We start from the raw sequence: 23,054 nt of genomic DNA on the forward strand, positions 1-23,054 counted from the left end.
GTTGTACAAAAGGTCGTAAAGGAAGAAATAAGGAAACAATGCGGGTTGGTATAACTCCTCGTACGTGATGCGACATTGCAATCCGTCCCATCTTCAACCTGATATCTCCGCATATAGCCCAAAGGAATCCCTAGATGAAAGAACGCCAGTCCCGCTGATCTCATCCGGGTATGATGAAGCTATGCTCGCAGAAAGCAGGTATCCAAGAAGTCATGTCGTAAATTTTGTGTAATGGGGTATGTAAAAGGGCGCCTAGTCGATTTCCATCCGTTGTGATGGCGCAGGTCCGCTCAATGATGGCATCTCTGTGTTGTATGTCTTGTCGTTCTGGACGATCTTGTCGTTGACATGGGGCTTCAAGCCCTTGTTGAAGTTGTGTGTGCACAAGCACGCGGTGACAATGGTGATGATGAGTAGGAGGATGGTGAGAATGGCAAAGGCAGTCAGCGACTTGCGGGCTGGCTTGTAGTCCTCCTGACGGCTGGCATCGGCGACCCACATCCGGATGAGCTTGAACAGGAAGTAGCCGAGAGCAATGAAGTAGACGACGATGATACCAATCATTCCAGCGACAGACTCGCGACGGACCCACCAGGCGGCGAGGAACAAAAGGAAGAAGGTGATGACGAGGGCGGCTGCGGTAAGAATGAGTTCGACTGTCTTGGTGTTCTTGACGACGACCAGAAACTGCACGGTGAAGGCCAGGAAGAAGAAGAAGTCGAACTTGAGGAGAGCGATGTAAATCTACGTCACAGTTAGTAGGGCGCGCATAGGTGATGTTGGGCAAGCAGTACCTGGTAAGTCAGATAGCGCCTCTTCAGTCTTGTGTCGGCACTGATGCGCTTGTAGATGGTCCAGGCAAACTCATCGTACAGCTTCCATGCTTCGAAGGCGAAAATGAGAGTCGCAACAGCCATCAGCACGGGCAGAGCGATGAGCATAGGCTTGACGTCGTCCCAGAAGTCTTGGGGGATGAAGCGGCGCGTGTTGAGGTCGTCGGCAGCGTCCTTGATCTGGTCGAATTGGATAGCGGCGTAGATGAGAATGCCGATGTTGTACAAAACGAGACCGATGACCTGAATGGTGTTCTTCATGCGCAGGGCATCCCAGGTGAGGAAGAGTTGGTAGACGTAGCCGAACATGAAGACGGCGAGGAAAGTGGGAATCGTGCGGGTCTCGTTGGCGCCTGCACCAGAGGCCGCGAAATGGATCTCATTCTGGAACTTGCTAAAGACATATCTGATGGGGAGTTAGCAGGCGCATGGTGGTGAGGGTGGCGCAACGGCAGACGTACGACTCTAGGGCGAGGGCAATGCCGACCTGGCAGATGGCCGTGAGCATAAAAGCCCAGGTCCACCGCGTATTCGGAATGTACATCCTCGGTGGACGGCGCACAACGGGCGGGAGGGTGGTGGGGAAGCCTTCGCGGTGGTGATACCCCCCAGGCTGGGTATCGAAAGAGGGCTGCGGTGGGTATGTTGGTTGATACGTCGTGTTGGGGTAGGGCGCGTAGCCTCGGTCGAGGGGTTGGCCTCCTAGGAGGGAATGGCGGGCCTCGTGGTGAGTAATTTTGGCTATGGTGGCAGCCGCGATGGGCGGCTGGAGCGTGGGGATATAGAGGCGGGTGGTGAGGCGGGCGTGGTGGTGCGGCGCAGACAAACTGCGACCTGTGTCGTGGTGCGGTGTGTAGGGCTGCCGGGGTACTTGAGACAGAGGGCGGGCGCTGGGCGGACTGCTGAAACCAAGGGAGTCGCTGTCGTCGGGGGAGCAGGTGAGCGCGCGTCGCTGAAACTAGTATCTTGGCTATGCGGAGAGGCCGAAGAAGCAACAGGCGATGACGAGCGACGGGTCGGAGATGGGGATACTTGGTGATAAGGAGCGATATCGACGGACAACAATGCGAGCGAGCGGCGGGAGGAGGAGTTGTTTGTTAGGACTTGGGGGCGTGGGCGGAGATGGGACGGCTGCTGCTAGGTGGACGCAGGTGCTGAGATGTGCGCAAAGTAGCGCCTGGGAGAGCCCCGGCCGGTGTGGAGAAAGGCTGAAGGGGGTCTCGCCGTAAGACCCGCTCGCTGCTCCGTGTTTACTTCAGTCAACGGTAGCCTGGGTGAGGCTTTGTGGATATCAAAATACGAAGCACGAGAATGCGCACGTCGGGCGGTCTGACTTCTACAAGTACGGCGCGACTGTCATGCTGCGGCGCGGCCCAAGCCTTTGGCTGCTCAGCTGCCTGTCGCTTTCGGCATCCTCTCACGCGCACAAGGCTTGGCCCCAGCTGCTGCTGAACCATCGCCTACCTGCACCGCCCGGCCATCTCCGCTGCTCATTGGCTAGTCTGCGCTATCTTTAGATTGCATCTGTGGCGCAGGCCTTGAGCACTACGGTACGAGTCCAGCGCAGTGGAGCTCAATCTGCCGTCATTTTGCGCGACACCGACAGCTTTCCCGTCACTTGCTTGGGCCAATCACACAGCCATATCTGACATCATTAAGGACGCGTAGCGCACAGGGTCGCCGTTTCGACTGACGCAGTATCGGCCCGCCAAAAGCAGCCCCATCGCGAGTCGCGCCTCTACCACCACCACGACACCCACGCGCCGCAGCCATGACGTCTGGTGAGTCTGGGATTCTAGGGTCCTGGCAACGCGGCACCTACTGATGCTCCTCCAGCAGAGTTAATCCTCCAGAAAGCTGCCGAGGACGGCTCCCTCGATTCGTACGTCTCCACCCCAGAGCCCACGTCCGGCGCATGCAGCATCTAACGCGCCCGTGTGCAGAGCAGAATGGCCAAAGACACTGCAGTACATCTTGGATCGCCTGGATGAGGTAATCCCGAGCTACCCATACCCACAGCCATCAACCCTGACCCTCGCAGATCATCACCGACTTTCCCAAGCCACCCGCAGACGCACTTCCCAGGCCGACCACGTCCGCAACCACCGACCTGCCCTCGCGACCCAACACCTCCAATGCCATATCGAGCCAAGACTCGCATGCCACCGACAAGGAGAATGCACCGCCCGCCACGCCCCCGCGACCGCCTGTGCCCGCCTTCTCCGCCTCCACCGAGTCGCAAAGCGTGCCAACAGACGTTACCACCTTCTACTCCTCCATACGTTCCACCCTCTCCAAGAACTTCGCGAGCCATCCCCCGCATACCGTCCAACGCCTAGCTGAACTCATCCTCGAGCCCAAGAAACGCTACCGATACCTGCCACCCTACCTCCGCGCACTCGACCGTGTCGTCTCCGTCTCCTCGCCCCTCACCATCTTCCCTCTGCCACAAGCCGTGCTGCCGACTTCCAGCGGACTGCTCAATGGCACCACATCCACCACTACGCAAACCGCGCAGCTGGGTTCAGATGAGGCACTGGGCGGGGCCCTACTTACGCCCATTCCTTGGCTTCAGAACCGCGGCCAGAACGAGCTTATTTCAGAGAGCACCGAAATGGTCGACGGTCCCAACGGTGCTGGACGCATAGAAACAGTGACGGTGGGAATGCTGAGTGGTCAGCGGGCAGAATCTCCTACCTCCAATGTAGCTCAAATTGCTTCGTCACACCCCGAGGGCGAGACGCTGCCGTCTACAGGGCCCGTCACTCAAGGCGAACTTCTGCGCCAAGAACAAGAGGCCGGCATCGTTTTGAACAACCCACACAGCATGACCACGAGCCCGACAAGAACTACATTCGGCGAGATGGAAGGCGGAGGTACCATTGTAGACACCGTCGAGGGCGAGGAAGAAGCGCCGCATGCCCGAGGTCCAGAGGTTATCGGCATGGAAGATACCGGTCCGCAAAAGCAGGGAAAGCTCAACATTGAAGGAGCCATTGGCAGGCCGAGCCTCGACCACAAGAGTCCAGAGGCCAAGTTACCAGCCGAGACAGAAGCCAAGGATCAAGAGATGAAAGATGGTGGATCCGAGAAATCTAGCGATGCGAAAGCTGGAGACAAAGAGGCCAAAGAGGAAGCGCCAGCAAAAGAGGAGACGAAAGATGCAAAGGACGTGGAAATGAAGTCGGATGATTAGGCGTCAGACACTTCTCGTGAAGAGGGAGAGACCACTTCGAACACAGTCGTTGGCGAGATCTTGAATCTGCTGAAGTCATATATACCCTCCTGATGTTCCGCCTCCTGGGTCTTGTCAGCCAGGCAGATTTGACGTTCTACGGCGTTCAAGCAGATTTGGATAGGAAGAGAGTGAGAGTTATGCAACGGCTGATATCTCGACAGAGTGCACAGGAGTCAAGATCAGAGGTATGGGGCAAGTGACCGGAGTGCAGTAGAAAGACTTGAATAAGACACTGGCACGAACGCTGTAGCAGTCTGGATGGATACAGATAGTTGCTATCATCGTGCTCTAATTACTAGCATCATTCAGCCATTGGTTACGAAGCACTTGATAACATCGTCAAATTCCGGCGCAGCCATCACTCAAGACCCACTGCCGTCTCAATGTTTTCTTATATTCACCTGCAGCCATCATGTCCACTTATCTCAACAGGCCAAAGCACATCTCACTGAACACATGGAAAACAACTGTCGGAAATCTATGAATAAACTGTAAGTTTATATCGCTATAGAATTCCGCCAGGCCTAATACATCACCACCATCTAATCAACCTTCTTCCACCAAAGAATACCCCTATACCCATTCCCTCGCTCACTGCCAATTTTCAAATACTTAACCTCCTCCCCATTCTCCTCCACCTCAACAATCGTATAATTCCTCTTCCCCTTCTGCCCCTCCCAAGTTGGCACATTCGCCACCGTAAGCGGACCGTGGAAAATCTGGCCCTCCGTCTCCGTCGCAGGTATCTCCTCGTTAACACTATACGGGCCCGCGTACCCGATACTGTGCTTGCCAACGAGCGCCCAATCAGCGTCTGAGTCGTTGGGCTGGTACGGGAAGGTGAGGTTAGGTCGGAATTCAGGTTCCGTGGCTGTGATGGTGGCGGACATGAAGCCGGATTCTGTGTAGATGAGGAGGCCGACGGGGGCGTTGCCGTAGGGTAGGTCGGGGATGGGTTCGCCGTTTCGCGAGCTGGATGTGTTTACCAGGGCGTAGGTTCCTGATAGGGCTTTGAGGATGGGGTTGGTGTCTGTGTTGTCTCTGGCTTTGGGAGGGTCGGTGGGTTCTTCCTCTTCGGTTCGGGGCTTGATCTTAGCTGGTTCCGCCTTGTCGCAGGGGCTGGGGGGGTCGGTGGGCTCAGGGTTTGCGTAGGCATCTCTGCGCAACTCGGTGATTGGCTCCTTTTCGTTTCTCTTGCGTTGTCCGTCTTCAGTCTTTTGACGTGGGACTATGACTTGGGGTTGGTCACTAGGACCAGTGGGCTCAGGGTCCGCTGCTCTGCGGGCGTTGGTGATGGGTTCATCTTCTCCATCACTTCGAGGTAGGATTTCGTCTGCTACGGGTAGGTCACGAGGACTAGGAGGCTCAGTTGGCTCAGGAGCCTCGGCCTCGTCTCGACGAGGCATACCGCGGAGTTGCAGAGTCTCCGGCGGGTCAGTGTGCTGGCGTGGGGCATTCTGTCTCTTCCCTGGAGCTTGAGGCGCGGGTGTAGGGGGAACCTCGCGTTTAGGTGGTCTGAGGATTGAGTCTTGTCTTCGGACAACTGCTTCCGCAGCTGGAGTCGCAGGTGCGAATGGGGGTGGTGGTACGAAAGATTCCTGGCGCTGGACCAGTTCGGGCGCGGGCGTGTGAGCGTCGCGTTTGCCTCCAGGGGCGTACCATACAGCACTGTCCTGCCTTCGGACAGCTGCGAATGGGGGTGGTGGTACGAAAGACTCCTGGCGCTGAACCAGTTCGGGCGCGGGCGTGGGAGCCTCGCGTTTGTAATGGTCAGTCCATTGGCGTTTATCCCATTCGGGTACTGCGAAAGACTCCTGGCGCTGGACCAGTTCGGGTGAGGGTGTGGGAGCCTCGCGTTTGTAGTGATCAGTCCATTGGCGTTTGTAATGATCACTCCATTGCGGCGCCGCAGATGCCAGAGAGGCGAAGATAAGTACAGGAGCAATAGACACTCGCATCCTGTCGTATAAGATCGGCGGTGATGCTGGTAACAGTTGAGCACTTTACAAGCGGTATCAGACTGGAAACATTTCGCTGCGCATGAAGCAGACAGGGTGCTTTATACCCAGCGACGCAGTGACATGATCGACATCTGAACCACTTCGTTACACACGATCTGGACGACGGAATTGTCCTTCAGGCGTCACAATTACGCCGAATCGATATCTCTTGTCCGTGCAGGCCAAGCGTAGCGTGAGCGAGTGTCAATTTCCGGGATGTGGCCGTCGGCGTTTTGCGGGGGATCCTCGCCCAAGTCGATCCGAGAATCGATCCTTTTGATCCCCAATCTGGAGCGCATAGCTGAGCAGCCCATCTTTAAAAGATGCTAAGTCTTTCGCAAACAGTGTCGGGAATGTTGTGTGGGTTCTGAGATTGAGATGTTGAGTTGACGGTCGGGAATAAGTCGCTCTGCCAAGGTACCACAGGTCACATGTTGGGGCTGAGCACGTAAGCATCCATCGTGTAAACCTTGGAAACGACCGTTAGTGCGAAACACCAAGACAATCTATAGGGAACGACTTACAAGATGTCAGCACGATGTACGGTTACAGCCTGACAGCGGCATCAAGCCAGGAGACTGGCGTGTCTAGCATTGTTTTGCGGCGCCGAAGTTTCACCACCGCCACGATCTTGTCTGTCAAAACCCGGGAAAGTGAAGACCCTAAGGTTGGTGATGCAATTCACCAGTCGGCCCCCAAGGCTTGGTGACCACCGCGACGGCTGTGGTGTTGATCTTTGCGCATCAGCGGCAGGAGCATCCCTCATCTCTGTGTCCCCGCCAAGGTCTTCTCGGTCCAACTTCACAGCCTCGATCTGCAGCTGCTCCATATTCGCGACATGGACGTCGAAGTTCTTGCGATATCCACTGGTATCGATGATTTCGCTTCCCTCCGGAACTGCCCATTGTCCCTTCACGTACCGTCGTCTATGCCTGCACATCGAGCTCCTAGTAACGTCTCTCGGAGGCCCGTTGCGGCTCAGCGGGATGACGTAGTGAGGGCGAATAGGGTTCGAGCCGTTCGCGACTGGTGTAGCGGGAATAAGCTCTCGTGTGACCTCGAGTGGAGTTGTGCGAAGAACGCCCATCCTAGGCCTTTTTGGAGAAGGCTCGAGGAACTCTTCTGAGAGTGAGCATGATGCTTTACGGAGCACATCCACGTCAGCATCTGTGCGAACGTAAACGTCTTCGTTCCATGAAACGCTTGCGCCTTCTCGGCAGCGCTTTCGCGTCGGCAGTTGCTCTGCGACATCGGTCCTTTGAACCTTAGGAATATCGGAATCGTTGAGAAGCTTATGCTGGATTTTCTTGAGCGATTTCCATCCTAGATCATGTTCAAGACCATCTCGGTCAGGGAAGTCTGGATCACTTGCGATTGTCCAGCGCCGACCACGGCGTTGACTGAAGAACTCGCAGTCCTCCTCAACACGACCGATGAAGCCATTGTGTTCAGTGTCTTTGTACCAGTGCAGTGCAGCTGTAGCACTGTACTGCTTCCTGAGTCGGACATGTTGCACGTAAACGTCGTTGTTCTCAGGAGACTGTTTCGTTTCCCAGGCCAGCTCCATCTCGGAAAGATCTTCTATCTCGTTGATCAAGTTGACTAAGTTTCTCTTGCAGTGTCTGTAAGACACATCTGTTCCATTCACATTCTTCCCCTTCTTACCACCCAGACTGGCGACATGGTAAGTCGACTTAGCATAGTGGCCCTCGAGGTTCTCTTTCCATTGAGACAAGCCATCATGGGCGTTGATGAACTCTTGGATGTGCTGGAGCGTCTTCATTGAGGCATCTACCAGACACATCGGGCACATTGCTTTGGCGTAGTTCTCGCTATAGACGGGATGGATCGTGTGTCCACATGCGTTTAGAGGCGGATGTTGAGGTGGTTCCGATCGACGGTTTGGCGCGAAAGTTGATTCATGCTTCGTCGGGCGGCCATTCGGTGGCGCCGTTTCATGGCTGTGCTTAGAATGCGTTTGTGGTGTTGAAGAGGGACTGGAGTCCATCGCTTTCTTTCCCGAAGAACGACCGTCCAATGATGTTCGCTTTTTCTTTTTCGCTGGTGAAGGTTGGTTTACCCCGTTACCTCCGGACTCGTCTGAATTGGCGCGTTCTTTGCGCTTGCCTATGGACGTATTGGCGTCATGTGTTCTTGGAGATGGCTTTTTCGCCGTGGCCGCCGACTTCGCAGGCCGCGCTGGAACTGGGGATTCGGGAACGCTAAATGAGCCCATTTTGTTGGATATTATGCTCGTAAGCTTCGTGTACGCAGATGTTGCGACGGTGGGGATGTGTTGGAGGAACGAGTTCGAATGCACAGAGGACGTGAGTTGTGGCGCGTTGAAAAGCACTGCAATACCGTTGAGCGCCATTGTAGAGAAAGGACGCTCGGACTGAAATTGTGTGACGTCAAACGCTGTTAACCTTGCGCTGTTGTAGTTGTTGTAAGGGAGTGAAATCGGTGAGTCTTCGGCTTTCACTTCCACTTCTCAAACATCCACCGACGATGCTATGCAAGGCACGGTTGAGATAAACTGACATGTCTTAGCGCTATTGCATGAGAAAACGCGCGTAAATTGAGTTTGCACGAAAATACCACATGTGGATTGTAAGCCTTGGTTTTGATGTATCTCAACCATGGTTCTCAGCGAAGTTCGGATGGCCCGTAAGTACGCGAGTACGCCGACTGTTTTGTATGAAGGTTTGTTTCAACATCAACCTGGAGCGGACCCTACGTTAACGGCGGCTGAAGTAAAATATGTATGAGACACCTTGTAAGGCAATCAAAACACATTTGATGCAAGTGTCTGTAGGTGTCTACCCACTGGGAAGGCTCCCAGTGTAGCCAGCAAGCGGTACAATGACTAAATGTTTCACGACGTCCCTAAGGCTGACAGAGAAGTACGCGAATGATTTACGGGTTTGGCATCTTAGAATAAATCCTAGATGTTGATGCATGAACTGTCAAATGTTGAACATAAGTCTTTGATCCATTTGTACAATGCTTTCTTCTACAACCAAACTCAGACCTACGCGTCAACGCATTCCCAGCTCTCAACAACATCAGGGTTACCGCCCTTGTACTGGTTGACCTTGGGGAACTTGCAATGAGCGCGCTCAAACTCAACGCCTAGAGCGACCGTGTCGTTGACGAACTTCGTTCCGATAAGTGTCTCGGGTGCGTTGCCGTTTTCTACCCAGTCAACCAAAGCCATGAGTACGTTGTGGCTCGTCTCATATCCGTTGACCTCGCCCACGCTCTGGCCAATGGCGTGCGCACCCTCTCCCCCACCACAGTGACCAGTTCCACTGACAAGGAAGTACCTGTAGAACTCGTCGAGCTCTTCAGGCGACAGACCCATAGTAGAAGTGACGTGTTCGTAGTAGCGAGCAGAGTTATCGGATGAGATAACAAAGTCCGCACCGCCATGCCAGTGTAGCACCTTGGCGCCGCGGTCCTTCATTCCGCTCAAATCACCCTTGAAGGACTCGATTCCAAAGAGATTCAGTTTTGCGGCGTAGTCGTAGTCCTCGGAGCTAAGAGTCGCAGGGTCCCAGGTAGGGTCGTTGTAGATAGCGTAGCGGAACCAATCTGTTGTGTAGGGAAAGGGCTGTCCGTTGATGATAGCGCCAGCCGCAATCACCTCAGCACCAGGCTGCAGACGGGGATAGACTAAGTCTCCTGCATCATTGAGAAGTGGCGAGTAAACTCCCTTGACTGTCTCTAGCTGCTCGGGCGTAAGGCAGGTAGTGGTGTTGCCGCCCTCAGCGCAAGCTAGGCCCGAAGGGTCATACTGGCAAAGCAAGGGAGCCTCAAGGATGCCATCCTCGAGATTGTCAAGCTTGTCGCATTGCTTCAAGACATCAGCGTGAATCTGCACCCACTTTGACTGCGGAACGAAAGCGGACGACGAGTTTGCTGGGCCAGTGAGGGTGTAGAAGTGTCCACTCCATGAGGTAAGGTTGTTAAAGGCGAAGGCTGGTGCGCCCGCAACAATGCCGTCGAAATCGTCTGGGAAATCTTGGGCAGACTTCATACCCTGTCTTCCTCCGGTGGAGCATCCAAGGTAATAGGACTTGTCGTGCGGTTTGCCGTAGAAGTCTTTGGTGATCTGCTTTCCGACCACGACACCAGTATGTAAACTGATATTGATTAGCCAACTTCCAGCATGCCAACACAAGGATACTTACGCTCGGTACGCGAAGTCTTCCACAACGTCTGAGTTATTGTAAAACGGCAAGCCACTCGTGCCATCGTGACCGTTGTTGGTTCCAACCGCAGCGAAACCTAGACCCACCGCATAGGCCAAGTCGTCGTAACTGATGCAACCATTCAAACCTCCATTGCCACCAGAGAGGAATCGACCTGTCCAGTTGGCTGGGAGGAACGCCTCCATCCTGAAGCCAGAACGCTCAGATGTCGACACATTGAGCGCGACGCGGCACATGTCCGCTGTGATAGCTGGCGGTGCTGCGGCACATGTTTCGTCGTATACGGGTACAGTCAGGTTCGTACCAGCGGCGACAAACTCGGCTGTCGTAACAACGCCGCCATCGATGTGAAGTTTAGACGCAAGTTCCGCACACTTCGAGCTGAAAGCGGCCGGTGCCGTGCCGTTTGTGGGGTAGGATGCTGACTGTGGGGCGGCGAATACGACGGAAGGCGCATTCAGCAGCGCACATTGGAGTGACTTATCGAGCCTCATCTTGACAGTAAGCCAGATAGATTGAGTAAGAACCTTAATCCAAGATTTTGGGAATGCATCTTCTCTTTATTCTACCGAAAACTGGGTCTTCGTCACGGTACATTACTAGCGTTCGCCTCCGTGCCTGGGGCAGGATAAACGAATAACAGAAGCTGGGGCATATTTGGGGTGCTCCGTTATGCAGCCCTGCAGGGACGCGCCGCGATGACGATCTTTGGCGACACCAAACACCGAATTGTACAAGAAGCATGCGAAGAAGCTGGGGTAAAGGTCTACTACCGAGGCAACGCTGATAGGCTCACGTGATCGCACTTCAGATTGAATGTTTCGTTCTGTTGCACAACTGCCGACGGGTAATCATGCTGGGTGTACGCGTAGCTGGTGTACTTGGTGATGCCGATGCATCTGCCGATGAGGGCGCGGAGGCGACACTAAGAAGGTGGTTACTTGCTGTAGAACATTTTAGCAAAACATATAAGAGCCGGCCCGATTTGGCCTCTTGTCATGTCCTGTCAGTGCTGTCGTGCGATCGTTGAAGGTTGGGGCCGGCGCTGCGCGTCATGCGGAACATTGAAGCCGATGGGCGGAGTTCTGCCGCCAGGGGAGGAGCGATCTGCGCGTGCGGGTGGGCCCAACGGTGTATTGATTATAAGTCGGGGTATTGATAACAAATCGGCGTTCCATCCAAATTGCGATGGACTTGAAATCGGTAACTGGGATCGCGGAAATTGAGCGACTTTTGGTCGATGAAGCAGGAATAACATTTACTCGCAGGGCATGTACCCCTTAGGAACTAATCAGGTACCATACTCCGCATCCATACAGCACTAGCAGCATCGACAAGTTCCTTGCATGCAGTCGCAACTCCTCACATACAGCTCCCCGGGACCTCCAATCGCATTCCTACAATCTCGAGGACGTAGCAGAACCCTTTATCATGTCAGCCGTCCTTCGCAAGCAATAGAAAGACAGATACTATCCTTCATGCCACCTCATACCTTCCAAACCTTGCCGGCAAACTCCTCAACATCCTGCCAGAGCTCTTTCGGTTTTTCCAGAGCAGCAAAATGTCCGCCGCTTTCGTGCTGCTTGTAGAATACCAAGTTTGTTTCCTTCTCCAAGATGCTCTTGATGCCTGGGGCCAGTTCTCGTGGGAAGAACGAGAAACCGAGTGGCTTCTTAGGCGCACCGATGTCCCTAGCACCCGACCCAAAGAGCGCGCGATAGGGATAGATAGAACGAGCAAAGCTTTCGGTGAACCAGTAGAGTGACACATTGGTGAGTGTCTCGTCGAGGGACGGGTCCTCATCGCTCCATTCAAGAAACTTCTCACCGATCCTGAAGGACATTAGTGGAGACATTTCTCTACGTAGAACAATGACAATACCATGCAAGAAGTGCGAGCGGGCTCGATGCCAACACATTCCCAATCGTACTGGGTCTCGAGCCATGCTCCTGAGCGTAGGCCGTTCCGCTAGTTGCCCATTCCTTTGCGTAACCGAGTGATTTCTTCTCTACCTCATTCAAAGGAGTGTTCTCGTCCGGCTTAGGAAGACCACTTATCAGGTTCACTGGTACATCAGAATCAGAGTAATCGATATATGGAGTTGGACTTACAATGCAATGCTACACAGGAGTCGTACAATTGGCTCATCATTTGCGCCGTAAAGCTGCCAACGTCTCCTCCCTGGGCGAGGTACTTGTTGAAGCCCAGATTCAGCATCAGCTGGTTCATGACGCGACTGCTGTCTGCCAGAGTCCATTCCTTATCTACCGACTGCACGGTACTCAGGGTGTACCCGGGCAGTGAGGGCACGACGATGTGGTATGGTAGGTCCTTGGCTGAATACTTCTCCTTGATCAACGTCAACATAGGCAGAAATTCGAGGAAACTGCCTGGCCATCCGTGCATGAAGATGATGGGGATGGCATCTTTCTTCTCAGAGAAAAGAGCGACAAAATGCATATCGACGTCCTCGATTTGCATCTTGTAGTTCGGGAACGAGTTGATGTGTTTTTCTTGCGCGCGCCAGTCGTACTTGTTCAGCCAGTAGTCCTTTGCATCGGACAGCCACTTGCGGGACACGCCAAAGCGGCGGTCTTCCTGTCGTCCTTCCCAAGTTTCAGGTGCCAGCTTAGAGAGCTGGAGGAGTTGACGCCATTCCGAAATGCTCTGGTCAGAGACATTGAGAGTGAAAGGTTTGGCGGAGTCGGGTGGTGAATAAGACATGTTCGTGATGAAAGAGGTGTTTTCAGGTTTACTGGAGATCAGGCATCCGCGGAGAGCATTCGACCCTTTTATACTCGCCAGACTACACACGAATTATAGTGGGTTTCGCTAGGCAGCCTTCACAATGGAGTGGGGTACATGTACTATCCTGGGCTACGGGCGGAATGAACAAGTCCACCATCCGCTGTGGATCTCTCCGGACCAAGGAGATTCCGTGGAGCCCTTGGAGTGGTTCCGGTGCCTCCGAGCATCTACTACTGATCGTACCTTGGGATTCCATGTTGGTGATTACAGTTCGCTAGTTACCTGCGCTTCAGTCTGGACCTCGGTTCGTACGCTAGGCCAGGGAAACAGTAACGAGAGGAGACGAATCAAGTGTCTAAAGTCAACTAGTAGCTTGCAAATACAAAGGGTGAGCAGGGTGTGCGAAGATATCTCTCGGAACGGAAACAACAGTATCCAGAGGTTATATATTAATCCGACGCTTTCCGGTAAGTGCGACGCGTCTGAAGCGCGTCGGTGCTTACGTTGTTGTCGTCATCGCCGTAGTGGGGCAGCCCGCCCCGCGATTTGGCATCTGCTAGTTCTGGAACTTTTTCTACAATGAACTAGCGACTCACGCATCAGGTGTGAATCACACTTCCTGTCCAAGCCTCAATCGCAACAAACTTCACACCATGGCCCCAAATCTGGTTGCTGCGATTGATCTGGCTGCTTACACAAAATCTGCCCAAGGTCTTGATGTTCAAGCGCTGTCGTTTGTCGGCAACGTTTTTGTTCGAGTCACCGACGAGACCATCGATGAGACCCTCTCCCACCTGAAGCAATCGGTAGGCCGCTTCGCCAACTATCTAGGTGTTGCTTCCGTCACCTCAATCGACGATGTCGTATCTCTCCTCGATGCCGGCGCCGCCAAGGTATTCGTTACCCGCCAGCAATTAGATCAGCTCAAGACAATGAAGATCGACCAAGACAGGATAGTGCTGTGCTTGCCGGGAAACACAAAGGAAGAGATCATAGAAGCTATCGCGGGCACATCAGTGGACATCTACTCCCACCAAGTGGAGGATGTTGGCCTTGTCGAAGCATGGCTAAAGGACTACGGAACAGATCGCCCCAATGTCTTCGTCTCGTTTGCGAAGCCGAGCATGGAGAGCGTTCTGACCCTAGCAAAACTATCCGCGATACCCATCATCTCCGCCGAAAACCTCACGGTCGACCCCTCGAAACAAACCAACGCGTTGAGCGTCGCAAAGCTGTTCATGGCCAACGCAACGAGCGACCGATCCGACGGCCTTTTCACAACTCTCGTCACAGATGAGCGGGGTGTCGCCCTCGGGCTCGTATACAGCAGCGAAGAAAGTGTCGCGGAGAGTCTCAAGACTGGACGGGGTGTATACCAGAGCCGGAAGCGAGGGTTGTGGTACAAGGGCGAAAGCAGTGGTGATGTCCAAGAGCTGGTGTCATTAGCGCTGGACTGCGATAGCGACTGCCTGCAGTTTGTGGTGCGACAGAAGGGCAGGGGTTTCTGCCACCTTGCAACTCCCACTTGCTTTGGCGAGTACACCGGCCTGTCGAAACTACAGAAGACCCTCCAGAGTCGGAAAGATTCAGCGCCGGAAGGCTCATACACTGCGCGACTCTTCAACGACTCACAGCTGTTGAGGGCAAAGATACTAGAGGAGGCCACCGAGCTGTGCGACGCGAACACCAAAGATGAAGTTGCGTTCGAAGCTGCTGATCTTTTCTACTTTGCTCTCACCAAGTGCATCGCGTCTGGCGTGTCATTAGAGGATGTCGAGCGCAACCTCGACGCGAAGAGCATCAAGGTCAAAAGGCGACAGGGTGATGCTAAGCCGGCCTTTGCCGCCCAAGCAGCTGCAGCAACGAACGGTGCGACCAACAGTACAACAAACCCCCCAACGAAGGAAGAGATCAAGGAAGCCGCTTCAGTGCCTAAGAGCAAGGATGACCCCGCCGGCACAAAGGACGGTCGCATTGCGATGCGAAGATATGCAACCAAAAACGAGACGCCAGAGACCATCAGCGCCACCCTTCAACGACCCTCCCAACGCTCGACCGACAAAATCCTGGGTATATGTCTACCAATCATCGAGGCGGTCAGAACTCGCGGAGATGCTGCGTTGCTAGAATACACACACAAGTTCGAGAAGGCTACTTCGCTTACCTCGCCAGTGCTGAGGGCACCATTCCCTCCGGAGCTCATGCGGTTGAGGCCTGAGACGGCCAAGGCCATTGATGTGTCATTCGAGAACATCAGGAAGTTCCACGCCGCACAGAAAGAGGACAAGCCACTGAGAGTAGAGACTATGCCCGGCATCGTGTGCTCACGATTCGCTCGACCGATTGAAAGGGTTGGCCTGTACGTGCCTGGTGGAACAGCTGTGCTTCCTTCTACAGCGCTCATGCTTGGTGTACCTGCCATGGTCGCTGGCTGCAAGAAGATTGTCCTTGCGACTCCACCACGATCTAATGGCCAGGTAACCCCTGAGGTTGTCTACGTTGCCCACAAGGTCGGCGCGGAATCTATTGTCCTTGCTGGTGGTGCGCAAGCCGTCGCAGCCATGGCATACGGTACTGAAAGCGTGACCAAGGTCGACAAGATTCTCGGCCCGGGTAACCAGTTCGTTACCGCAGCGAAGATGCATGTTTCCAACGACACAAACGCCGGTGTGAGCATCGACATGCCTGCGGGTCCGAGTGAGGTGCTCGTCATTGCGGACGCGAACGCCAACCCTGCTTTCGTTGCATCAGATCTTCTCAGTCAGGCTGAGCACGGTGTCGACTCCCAAGTTATCTTGATTGCAGTCGGAATGAGCGAGTCACAGCTTGTTGCAGTGGAAGACGAGCTTCACAAACAGGCAAGCGCACTACCACGAGTAGACATTGTCCGTGGGGCTATCGAGCACTCCTTCACACTTGCAGTAGACACAATGGAGGAGGCTATGCAGCTAAGTAACGATTACGCACCCGAACATCTCATCCTGCAAGTCGATGATGCAGAGAAGGTAGCTGAAATGGTGGAGAATGCTGGAAGTGTGTTCATCGGCCAATGGACCCCGGAGAGTGTCGGCGACTACTCTGCTGGTGTAAACCACTCTCTACGTAAGTCAAGCCGATACGTTTTCTTCAAACCTCCTGCTAACATTGAATAGCAACTTATGGCTACGCTAAGCAATACTCCGGTGTCAACCTCGCGTCATACGTCAAGCACATCACCAGCTCCCACCTGACTAGGGAAGGACTCGAGAACGTCGGACCTGCTGTCATGGAACTCGCGCGCGTTGAGGAACTAGAGGCTCACCGAAGGGCTGTCAGCTTGCGACTTGGCGTGGCGTAATTATTAGGGAAAATGAAGCACATGTAACATCATTTCATCATCACGATGTTGTCTGGATAGAGAAATAGAGTGAAGTGATTCAAATGATCAATTGAAAGATGATGTTTTCATCTCAAAGAAGTAAATATATATACGATAGAATACCATCCCATCTCAACAAAACAAACACTCAACGTCTACCGAAAGGTGGTAAAGTTAGTTGACAACTCTCATTTCCACTCTACGCATCTAAGCAAGAGCGGTGCAGAGACCGTTGTAGTTCTCCTTGGCCTTGAAGCTACCGTCGAAGAGAAGAGGAGTGGAAGCAGCACCGATCCAAGAGTCAGTGTCGCTGACACCCCAGACGGTAACACCGACACAGTTCTCAACGTCCAAGCAGGCAGTAACGGCAGTCTTGTAGTCAGCAGCAGATCCACCCTTGATGTCGAGCTCAGTCATGGCGCACTCGGGAGCAGAGCCACAGAGGAGCTTGAGAGCAGCAGGGTAGTCAGAGATGGGCCAGCTGCCAGACAAGTGAGACTGGGAACCGATGCCGTCAATGGGGACACCAGCAGCGATCCACTTCTTGACGTTGCTGGCCATGGCCTTGGTCTTGGCGTAGCTCGGGCTGTCGAGGTTGTAGTCGTTGATGTAGAGCTTGGCCTCTGGGTCAGCGGCCTTTGCGGTAGCGAAAGCGGTGGCAACAAAGTCCTCGCCGAGAACGTTGTAGAAGACGGAGGAGCGGAAGGAACCGTCCTCGTTGAAGATCTCGTTGACTACGTCCCAGGCGTAGACCTTGCCGGCGTAGGTGGTCATGAGCTTCTTGATGTGAGCGACCATGACTTCCTGGAGCTTGGTCTTGTCGGTGATGGAAGAGACCCAGGTAGGGAGCTGGGAGTGCCAGACGGTGGTGTGTCCACGGATGAGCTTGTTGTTCTCGGTGGCGAAGCTGACGAGCGCGTTGGCGCCGTCGAGGGTGAACTTGCCCTGGGTGGCCTCGGTGGCATCCCACTTCATGCTGTTCTCAGGGGTGACCTGGCCGAAGTTGTCGACGATGATCTCCTTGTTCTTGCCCTTGCCGAGAGCACCCTGGTCGGTAGCAACACCGAGGTACTTCTTGCCGTGCGACTTGAAGGCAGCATCGAGGGAGCACTTGGCTCCGTTGGCACCACTTCCAGCGACGTCGGGGGTGGAGCCGTTGGCACCACCGGCAGAGCCAGTGGCAGCAGGCTGGGCAACAGCGACAGGGACAGCGATGGGCTCGGTGGCGTTCATCGATGGCACAGGCGCAGCGGAGGGAACAACGGGGGCGGGTGCAACGCCAGTGGCAGCAGGAGGTGCCTGGCCGTTTCCACCACCGCTAACGCACTGGCTATACCAGTCGTTGCTCTTGACGCAGGACCATCCCTGGGGGCAGGTAGAGTCGCCCTGGAAGCCCTGACCACCGCACTGTCCGTAGGGAGCAGCTGCGAGGACAGCGGAAGTCGAAGACAAGGCGACGACGCCGAAGTAGATGGAGGATGTGCTGAAGTGCATGATTGCTACTTTTCGATCGGTTCGGGTTCAAAGGTGTTCGGTTGGTAGGTGGAAAAAGGATAGAAGCTCGCTTCTATGTGGGTATTCAAGAAAAGAATGTCAGGAAGCACGCTTCCAGTAGGGTTCAAAGAAGAGAAGATAGAGAGTGTGTGTAGAGAATGGTGATGACCGAGTGAGTGAAGAAACAGTATGGCGGCGGATGCGATTCCATCTTATACAAACCACCAGCCGCGATTGTGCGTCTGGAACGATTCCATGGTGGGTCAAATTTGGGCGGTTAGCTCCCATGAGGCGCATTGTTTCATGAAACCGTGAAACGGCATCCTGGAGATCATTGCACGGCAGCGCCCAAAGGAACCTCGGAACCGAGCGAGTTTAGCCGTTCAAGTCCAGCATCGACGAACGACAAGTCGATGAACAGTGGGCTGATGCGGCGCACAGCAAAACGATGATATTGCGTGTGGGTAGGTGCCGCTCATGCGATATGAATGGAGAACCGCCATCCAGGCACGAAGCATCATGCGGGCCCGTGCTCTGGGTGCGCCAAGCGCTAAGCCTGTCAGAGGTAGATGTCACCTAAACCCTTTTCGGTACGAACACCAGGCGAACAGACGATTTCTATGTTAGCCACCGGTTATCAAATGCTTCATGTTCCTTCGTTCAATGGGTCCCGCCACATCATCGCAGGGTCAAGGTACTCAAGCCTTTCAAGCATTTCAAAACATTCTTGTATTGACTAGGTTGTGATCATCCCCTTTGCTCATCTATCTGATCATGCAGGGTGTTAACTGCCCACAATTATGACTTGTAGACGTGCATGACGTGCGGGTTGCAGTATGCAAGAAGACCGGTCTTGCCCCATTCTCCGCCGATGCCAGATTCTTTGTGTCCTCCGAATATCGCCTGAGGTGTTGGCTTCTCCCATGAGTTTACGAACACGGAACCGGCTTCGAGACGGCGCGCTACCTTGCAGGCCTTCTCGACGTCCTTGCCCCAAACACAGGCACCGAGACCAGTGTTTGTGTTGTTAGCGCGTGCGACGACCTCATCAAGATCGGACCACGGCTGAGTGGGCACGATAGGACCGAATGGCTCTTCTTGGATGATACGGGAGTCGTTGGGCGGGTTGTCGATGATCGTTGGCTGGATGAAGTACCCCTTTCCGGTGCTGACGTCGGGCTGGCCAGCGGCGAACTTGTAGCCCTTGGCCTTGCTGTCCTCGAAGAAGCCCTTTACGCGCTCGTACTGCATCTGGTTCTGAACAGGTCCGAGCAGGTTGTCGCCATCGTCTGGGTTACCGATCTTGATCGACTTGGTGAAGTTGACCATCTCCTCAAGGAACTCCTTATAGATGGACTCGTGGATGTAGATGCGCTTGGTGGCGACGCATACTTGACCGCTGTTCTGGAAAGCACCCATGACGACTTCAGGTGCAGTCTTCTTGATGTCGACATCGGGAAGGATGATGGACGCATCGTTGCCACCCAGCTCGAGTGTGACGCGCTTGAGGGTCTTTGCAGATGTCTCCATGACCTTCTTTCCGGTAGCGATGGAGCCGGTGAAGCTGATCTTGGCGATGTCGGGGTGGAGGCACATCTGAACACCGAGCTCATTGTTGCCGCCGACAACTTGGAGGACACCTGCAGGGAGGATCTCCTGTGCCAGCTCTACAAACTTCAGAGCTGTGTAAGGTGTGAAGGGTGAAGGCTTGACGATCATGCAGTTTCCGGTCATGAGGGCCGGTGCGATCTTTCCAGTGCTCAGAACGAGTGGGAAGTTCCATGGGCAGATGGCGCCGCAAACACCGAGAGGTGAGTACTCTGTGTAGATGGTCTTCTCCTCATCCTCAACCTTCTCAGAAGGGACGTCGAGAGTCAAGTGGTGACCGATGAATCCAGCAACGGCACCAACCTCAATGGCAGCAAATTTTCTCTGTTCGTATGTTAGCAAGGATGTCAATGATCCCAACAACGACTATGACGTACCGGCTTGCCAGACTCTTTGCACAGCAGGTTGACAAAGTCATCGGTGTGTTGCTGGTACGACTCGGCGACCTTGTTAAGGAGCTCCTTCCTCTTCTCAATCTGCAGAGGTAGAAAGTCAGTATATGTCTCACATGCACTTCGTACAGTCAGAACTTACCGGGGTATCTCTCCATGCGGGGAAGGCCTTCTTCGCGGCCGCAACAGCGTCGTTCAGGTCCTGCTCGCTCGCAATAGGTACATCCCAGAGTTGCTGGCCAGTTGCGGGGTTGATACCATGGTGAATGTTGTCTGAGCCGCGCTGCTTGCCGTCGATGACGTTGTAGAAGGTCTCAAAGTCGAGAGTCGAAACTTTTCCTGGAGACATGGTTGGGGCGATGGTTGTAGTTTTGGTGTAAGAGTTGATAAGGGTATCCGTTTGGCAGAGACAAGTCGAACGGGTCCAGGTCACTTCTTAAACGAGTCGAGTCGCCACGCGACTGTTCCCATCCTCGGTTGTACGCCTGTTGTAGCATCTTGGCTGAGACCCTTCGAAGTGGGGTCACAAACAGCAGGTTACCGCTTGCATCATCCCTTCCCCAATAAAATATTCTTCCCCGCTATTCTTGGGGCTTAGCTCGAGTGGGTGTCTGCCGCCTAGATGAGCCGTCTACCGTCAAATGAGCTAGCTATCGTCGTCGTCTTCCAAGATTTCCGAGTCTTTCAGTAGCTCCCGACGTCGGTCGGATTCCAGGTCGCAGTCGTTACTAAACACTCCCGGCAATTGCCCACCCTCTGCGCATCGTGTGTTTGCCCAGGCCGCTGCACCCCGCCGGGTCCATTGCGGTGCCTGCCGTATCGAGAAGTGGATTCCTTCCCCTTGAACGCGGGACAATCGCTTCACGTGGCTAGATCTTTTGTTGGAAAACGGACATCGCGACTGCCAAGGCCATGACTAGCGTTCGACGTGTCGACTTTGAGACTAGTTTTTTGCCTTTCTCGCTTTACAAAACGGACGAAGCTGTGTCCGCGTACTCTTGTGCTTCCCTTGGTGGATCGCGCAAGAGTTTCAGTGTTATCGTTCCTGCCGCGGCTTCTTGTCTTGCCTTACGATCATCACGTTAGTCAAGCGGGTGGATACGGGCTAAGGATCAACGACGCCTGTATGTCTCGCGGTGAGACGATAAGAGCTCGGAATAGTGAACAGGGCGAATAGAATGTTGTGGAAAGGGTATGAAAGCCAAGCTGATGTTGGAGGTTTGTAGTCGCGGTGCGATGTTCATGTGTCACCGCACCCGCCACATCATGCACATGCTGTGGAGAAGCTTACTGGTCACAGCGTACTGCGTGGATACTAACATGCAAGAGCCACAGGCTATGCAAAAAATTGATAAGATGCACAAGCACAGTCGACAGAGTGATGAGCGTTCGCAATTAGGAGAAAGAAAATTTTGATATCTCTACGTGGCACCAAGCGTGATCTACAACTACAATTTCCATAAGGCCCCCCTTTACACATACTCCGAGTATTTTCCACTAGCACTTTCTCCACTGCACGTACAGATTTGATGTAAAGCGACCAGCCTCCTTTGTCGCAGCAAGCACACCGCTCGCCGGTGTAGCAAATGGTGTCAAGGCGACCTCGCTGTTGATGTTGAAAGCGGCATCGCTACCACATGGTGACCAGACTGCAGCTGGCACGTTATCCTGCTTGAAGTATTTGCCATTGAAGGGACCTTGGATGCTCAGTGCTGATGTCGACTGGCTTTGCTGGCCGGAGAAGTAGTATGTAGACTTTACTACACCGGTAACACCGCCGTCCAGCTCGCCCCAGCCCGTGTAGTCTGCGCTGAAGATGGCGAAGGAGAAGCCGGGGGAGAATTCGAGCCCGAGGTTGATCTGGCAGTTCTTTCGTGAGTCTTCTGCGGCGTTTCCGTTACCGACTCGGGCTGTGAATTGTTTATTGAAGTCTGAGTGTGTGATTAGTAGAGAGATCAAGACGGAGTATGACGCGGTAGCGGCTTACAAATTGGCATGATGCCGTTCTCGGTCCAGTTGATGTCGATACTGCCCTGAGGGCATCCCGACCCACCGGACACAACGCTCTTGATTTTGAATGAATCTGGTGCTTGGTATGTTGGAGCAGCAATGGTGGCGGCCGCAAGGGCGAGGGTAGTAAGTATGTACTTCATCGTGTTGGTGTTTACTGATGTGGATCGAAAAGATAGAGCAGACTGATAAGGAGATGTAGACTGCGGAATAATGGTCGTAGTGTAGTGTTCCTACTCAGACTGTAGCAACCGTGGGATATGATCGTCTTATATGTTAACGTATTATCCGAGTACGAGACCTAGAACGTGAGTAGTACATCTTGACCACACCTACTGCGGAAAGCTCTTTGTGCAAACCAAGCAGTCTCGTGGTCCGTAGACATCGACATATAATTGGCTACCTTTTCTTGTAGGACGGCGAAAGATAGCCACTCGCTACCAACAGAAGACCTTGCATTCGCCTCTTGCACTTCTAGCTCGGAGATGGAAACAAAGATGGTAAGGTTGCCATGCTTTAGATATGAGATCTGCCCGTCGATATTGCTCGTAGACTTCCGTACGAGACAGCCGGCAAGCAAGCGAGACGATGCCGCGAAATGCAGGGCAATCTTGCTCTAGAACGTTCAGATCCTGGGGTAAAAGGCACGCGCTTGGGGAAGAGCCAATCCAAAAATAGTTGTTGTGGAAATTACCGTAGCGTGACAAGTACAAGACGGGTATGCAAGAGGCGAATGTTGTATATATTAGATTGATGGACCCGGTCGAGGTCACGAACCAGACGTGCGACGGCTGATTATGGGCTGGACTTCCTGGGAGAGTTTGAGAGCTTTAGCGAGCTAGTAGAATCAAAAGACTTTCTGCAGCCAGCAAAACGGTAGTGCGGAAATCGGAGAGAGCTTTTCTTCTAGCGTTCGTGTCGTTCATCAATGGCAATATCAGCGGTGCTCGTTGTTCGTCCCAGTGTGATTTGCGCGACTGTCCCCGAGCTGAAAGATGCATAATGTTTGTGCTAGCGCACTGTGGTCGAGTATAGGATTCCGACAGGGAGGCGTGGAGATAAGGTGTCGGGTAGCTGCTGTTGTTGGATGTGTGATCTGGATAAATAGGTTGGGAAGCCACGACATGGCAAAAGCAGCTAAGCCCGCACAGCCGGGAAC

General features: G+C 53.8%; 10 protein-coding genes across 10 annotated transcripts; 2 read left to right on the forward strand and 8 right to left on the reverse strand.

The window, feature by feature from the left end:
* Window positions 1–252: 252 nt before the first annotated feature.
* Window positions 253–1,377, reverse strand: J4E78_004559 (uncharacterized protein; the record flags this gene model as incomplete). The annotated part of the gene is made up of 3 exons (XM_049365187.1): window positions 253–744; window positions 795–1,239; window positions 1,295–1,377. The coding sequence occupies 3 exons, from the start codon at window positions 1,375–1,377 to the stop codon at window positions 253–255; spliced, it is 1,020 nt and encodes a 339-aa protein (XP_049222988.1).
* Window positions 1,378–2,604: 1,227 nt separating this feature from the next.
* On the forward strand, window positions 2,605–4,029 carry J4E78_004560 (uncharacterized protein; the record flags this gene model as incomplete). Its single annotated transcript, XM_049365188.1, has 4 exons — window positions 2,605–2,614; window positions 2,670–2,715; window positions 2,777–2,825; window positions 2,875–4,029. 4 exons carry the CDS (start codon window positions 2,605–2,607, stop codon window positions 4,027–4,029), a joined length of 1,260 nt encoding a protein of 419 aa, XP_049222989.1.
* A 584-nt stretch (window positions 4,030–4,613) lies between these two features.
* On the reverse strand, window positions 4,614–6,029 carry J4E78_004561 (uncharacterized protein; the record flags this gene model as incomplete). Its single annotated transcript, XM_049365189.1, has 2 exons — window positions 4,614–5,964; window positions 6,022–6,029. 2 exons carry the CDS (start codon window positions 6,027–6,029, stop codon window positions 4,614–4,616), a joined length of 1,359 nt encoding a protein of 452 aa, XP_049222990.1.
* Window positions 6,030–6,636: 607 nt separating this feature from the next.
* On the reverse strand, window positions 6,637–7,875 carry J4E78_004562 (uncharacterized protein; the record flags this gene model as incomplete). The annotated part of the gene is made up of 2 exons (XM_049365190.1): window positions 6,637–7,839; window positions 7,867–7,875. The coding sequence occupies 2 exons, from the start codon at window positions 7,873–7,875 to the stop codon at window positions 6,637–6,639; spliced, it is 1,212 nt and encodes a 403-aa protein (XP_049222991.1).
* A 1,227-nt stretch (window positions 7,876–9,102) lies between these two features.
* J4E78_004563 (uncharacterized protein) lies at window positions 9,103–10,779 on the reverse strand (the record flags this gene model as incomplete). The annotated part of the gene is made up of 2 exons (XM_049365191.1): window positions 9,103–10,216; window positions 10,265–10,779. The coding sequence occupies 2 exons, from the start codon at window positions 10,777–10,779 to the stop codon at window positions 9,103–9,105; spliced, it is 1,629 nt and encodes a 542-aa protein (XP_049222992.1).
* Window positions 10,780–11,771: 992 nt separating this feature from the next.
* J4E78_004564 (uncharacterized protein) lies at window positions 11,772–13,009 on the reverse strand (the record flags this gene model as incomplete). Its single annotated transcript, XM_049365192.1, has 3 exons — window positions 11,772–12,117; window positions 12,167–12,350; window positions 12,397–13,009. 3 exons carry the CDS (start codon window positions 13,007–13,009, stop codon window positions 11,772–11,774), a joined length of 1,143 nt encoding a protein of 380 aa, XP_049222993.1.
* Window positions 13,010–13,686: 677 nt separating this feature from the next.
* Window positions 13,687–16,370, forward strand: HIS3 (imidazoleglycerol-phosphate dehydratase; the record flags this gene model as incomplete). The annotated part of the gene is made up of 2 exons (XM_049365193.1): window positions 13,687–16,135; window positions 16,186–16,370. 2 exons carry the CDS (start codon window positions 13,687–13,689, stop codon window positions 16,368–16,370), a joined length of 2,634 nt encoding a protein of 877 aa, XP_049222994.1.
* A 228-nt stretch (window positions 16,371–16,598) lies between these two features.
* Window positions 16,599–17,885, reverse strand: XYNF3 (Endo-1,4-beta-xylanase F3; the record flags this gene model as incomplete). Its single annotated transcript, XM_049365194.1, has 1 exon — window positions 16,599–17,885. One exon carries the CDS (start codon window positions 17,883–17,885, stop codon window positions 16,599–16,601), a length of 1,287 nt encoding a protein of 428 aa, XP_049222995.1.
* A 798-nt stretch (window positions 17,886–18,683) lies between these two features.
* J4E78_004567 (uncharacterized protein) lies at window positions 18,684–20,234 on the reverse strand (the record flags this gene model as incomplete). The annotated part of the gene is made up of 3 exons (XM_049365195.1): window positions 18,684–19,817; window positions 19,871–19,969; window positions 20,028–20,234. The coding sequence occupies 3 exons, from the start codon at window positions 20,232–20,234 to the stop codon at window positions 18,684–18,686; spliced, it is 1,440 nt and encodes a 479-aa protein (XP_049222996.1).
* Window positions 20,235–21,382: 1,148 nt separating this feature from the next.
* On the reverse strand, window positions 21,383–22,038 carry J4E78_004568 (uncharacterized protein; the record flags this gene model as incomplete). The annotated part of the gene is made up of 2 exons (XM_049365196.1): window positions 21,383–21,816; window positions 21,873–22,038. The coding sequence occupies 2 exons, from the start codon at window positions 22,036–22,038 to the stop codon at window positions 21,383–21,385; spliced, it is 600 nt and encodes a 199-aa protein (XP_049222997.1).
* Between the last annotated feature and the right edge of the window lie 1,016 nt (window positions 22,039–23,054).

The sequence above is a fragment of the Alternaria triticimaculans genome (genome assembly GCF_023758025.1).
Source record: "Alternaria triticimaculans strain BMP 0046 chromosome Unknown scaffold_5, whole genome shotgun sequence".
NCBI classification, from domain to species: domain Eukaryota; kingdom Fungi; phylum Ascomycota; class Dothideomycetes; order Pleosporales; family Pleosporaceae; genus Alternaria; species Alternaria triticimaculans.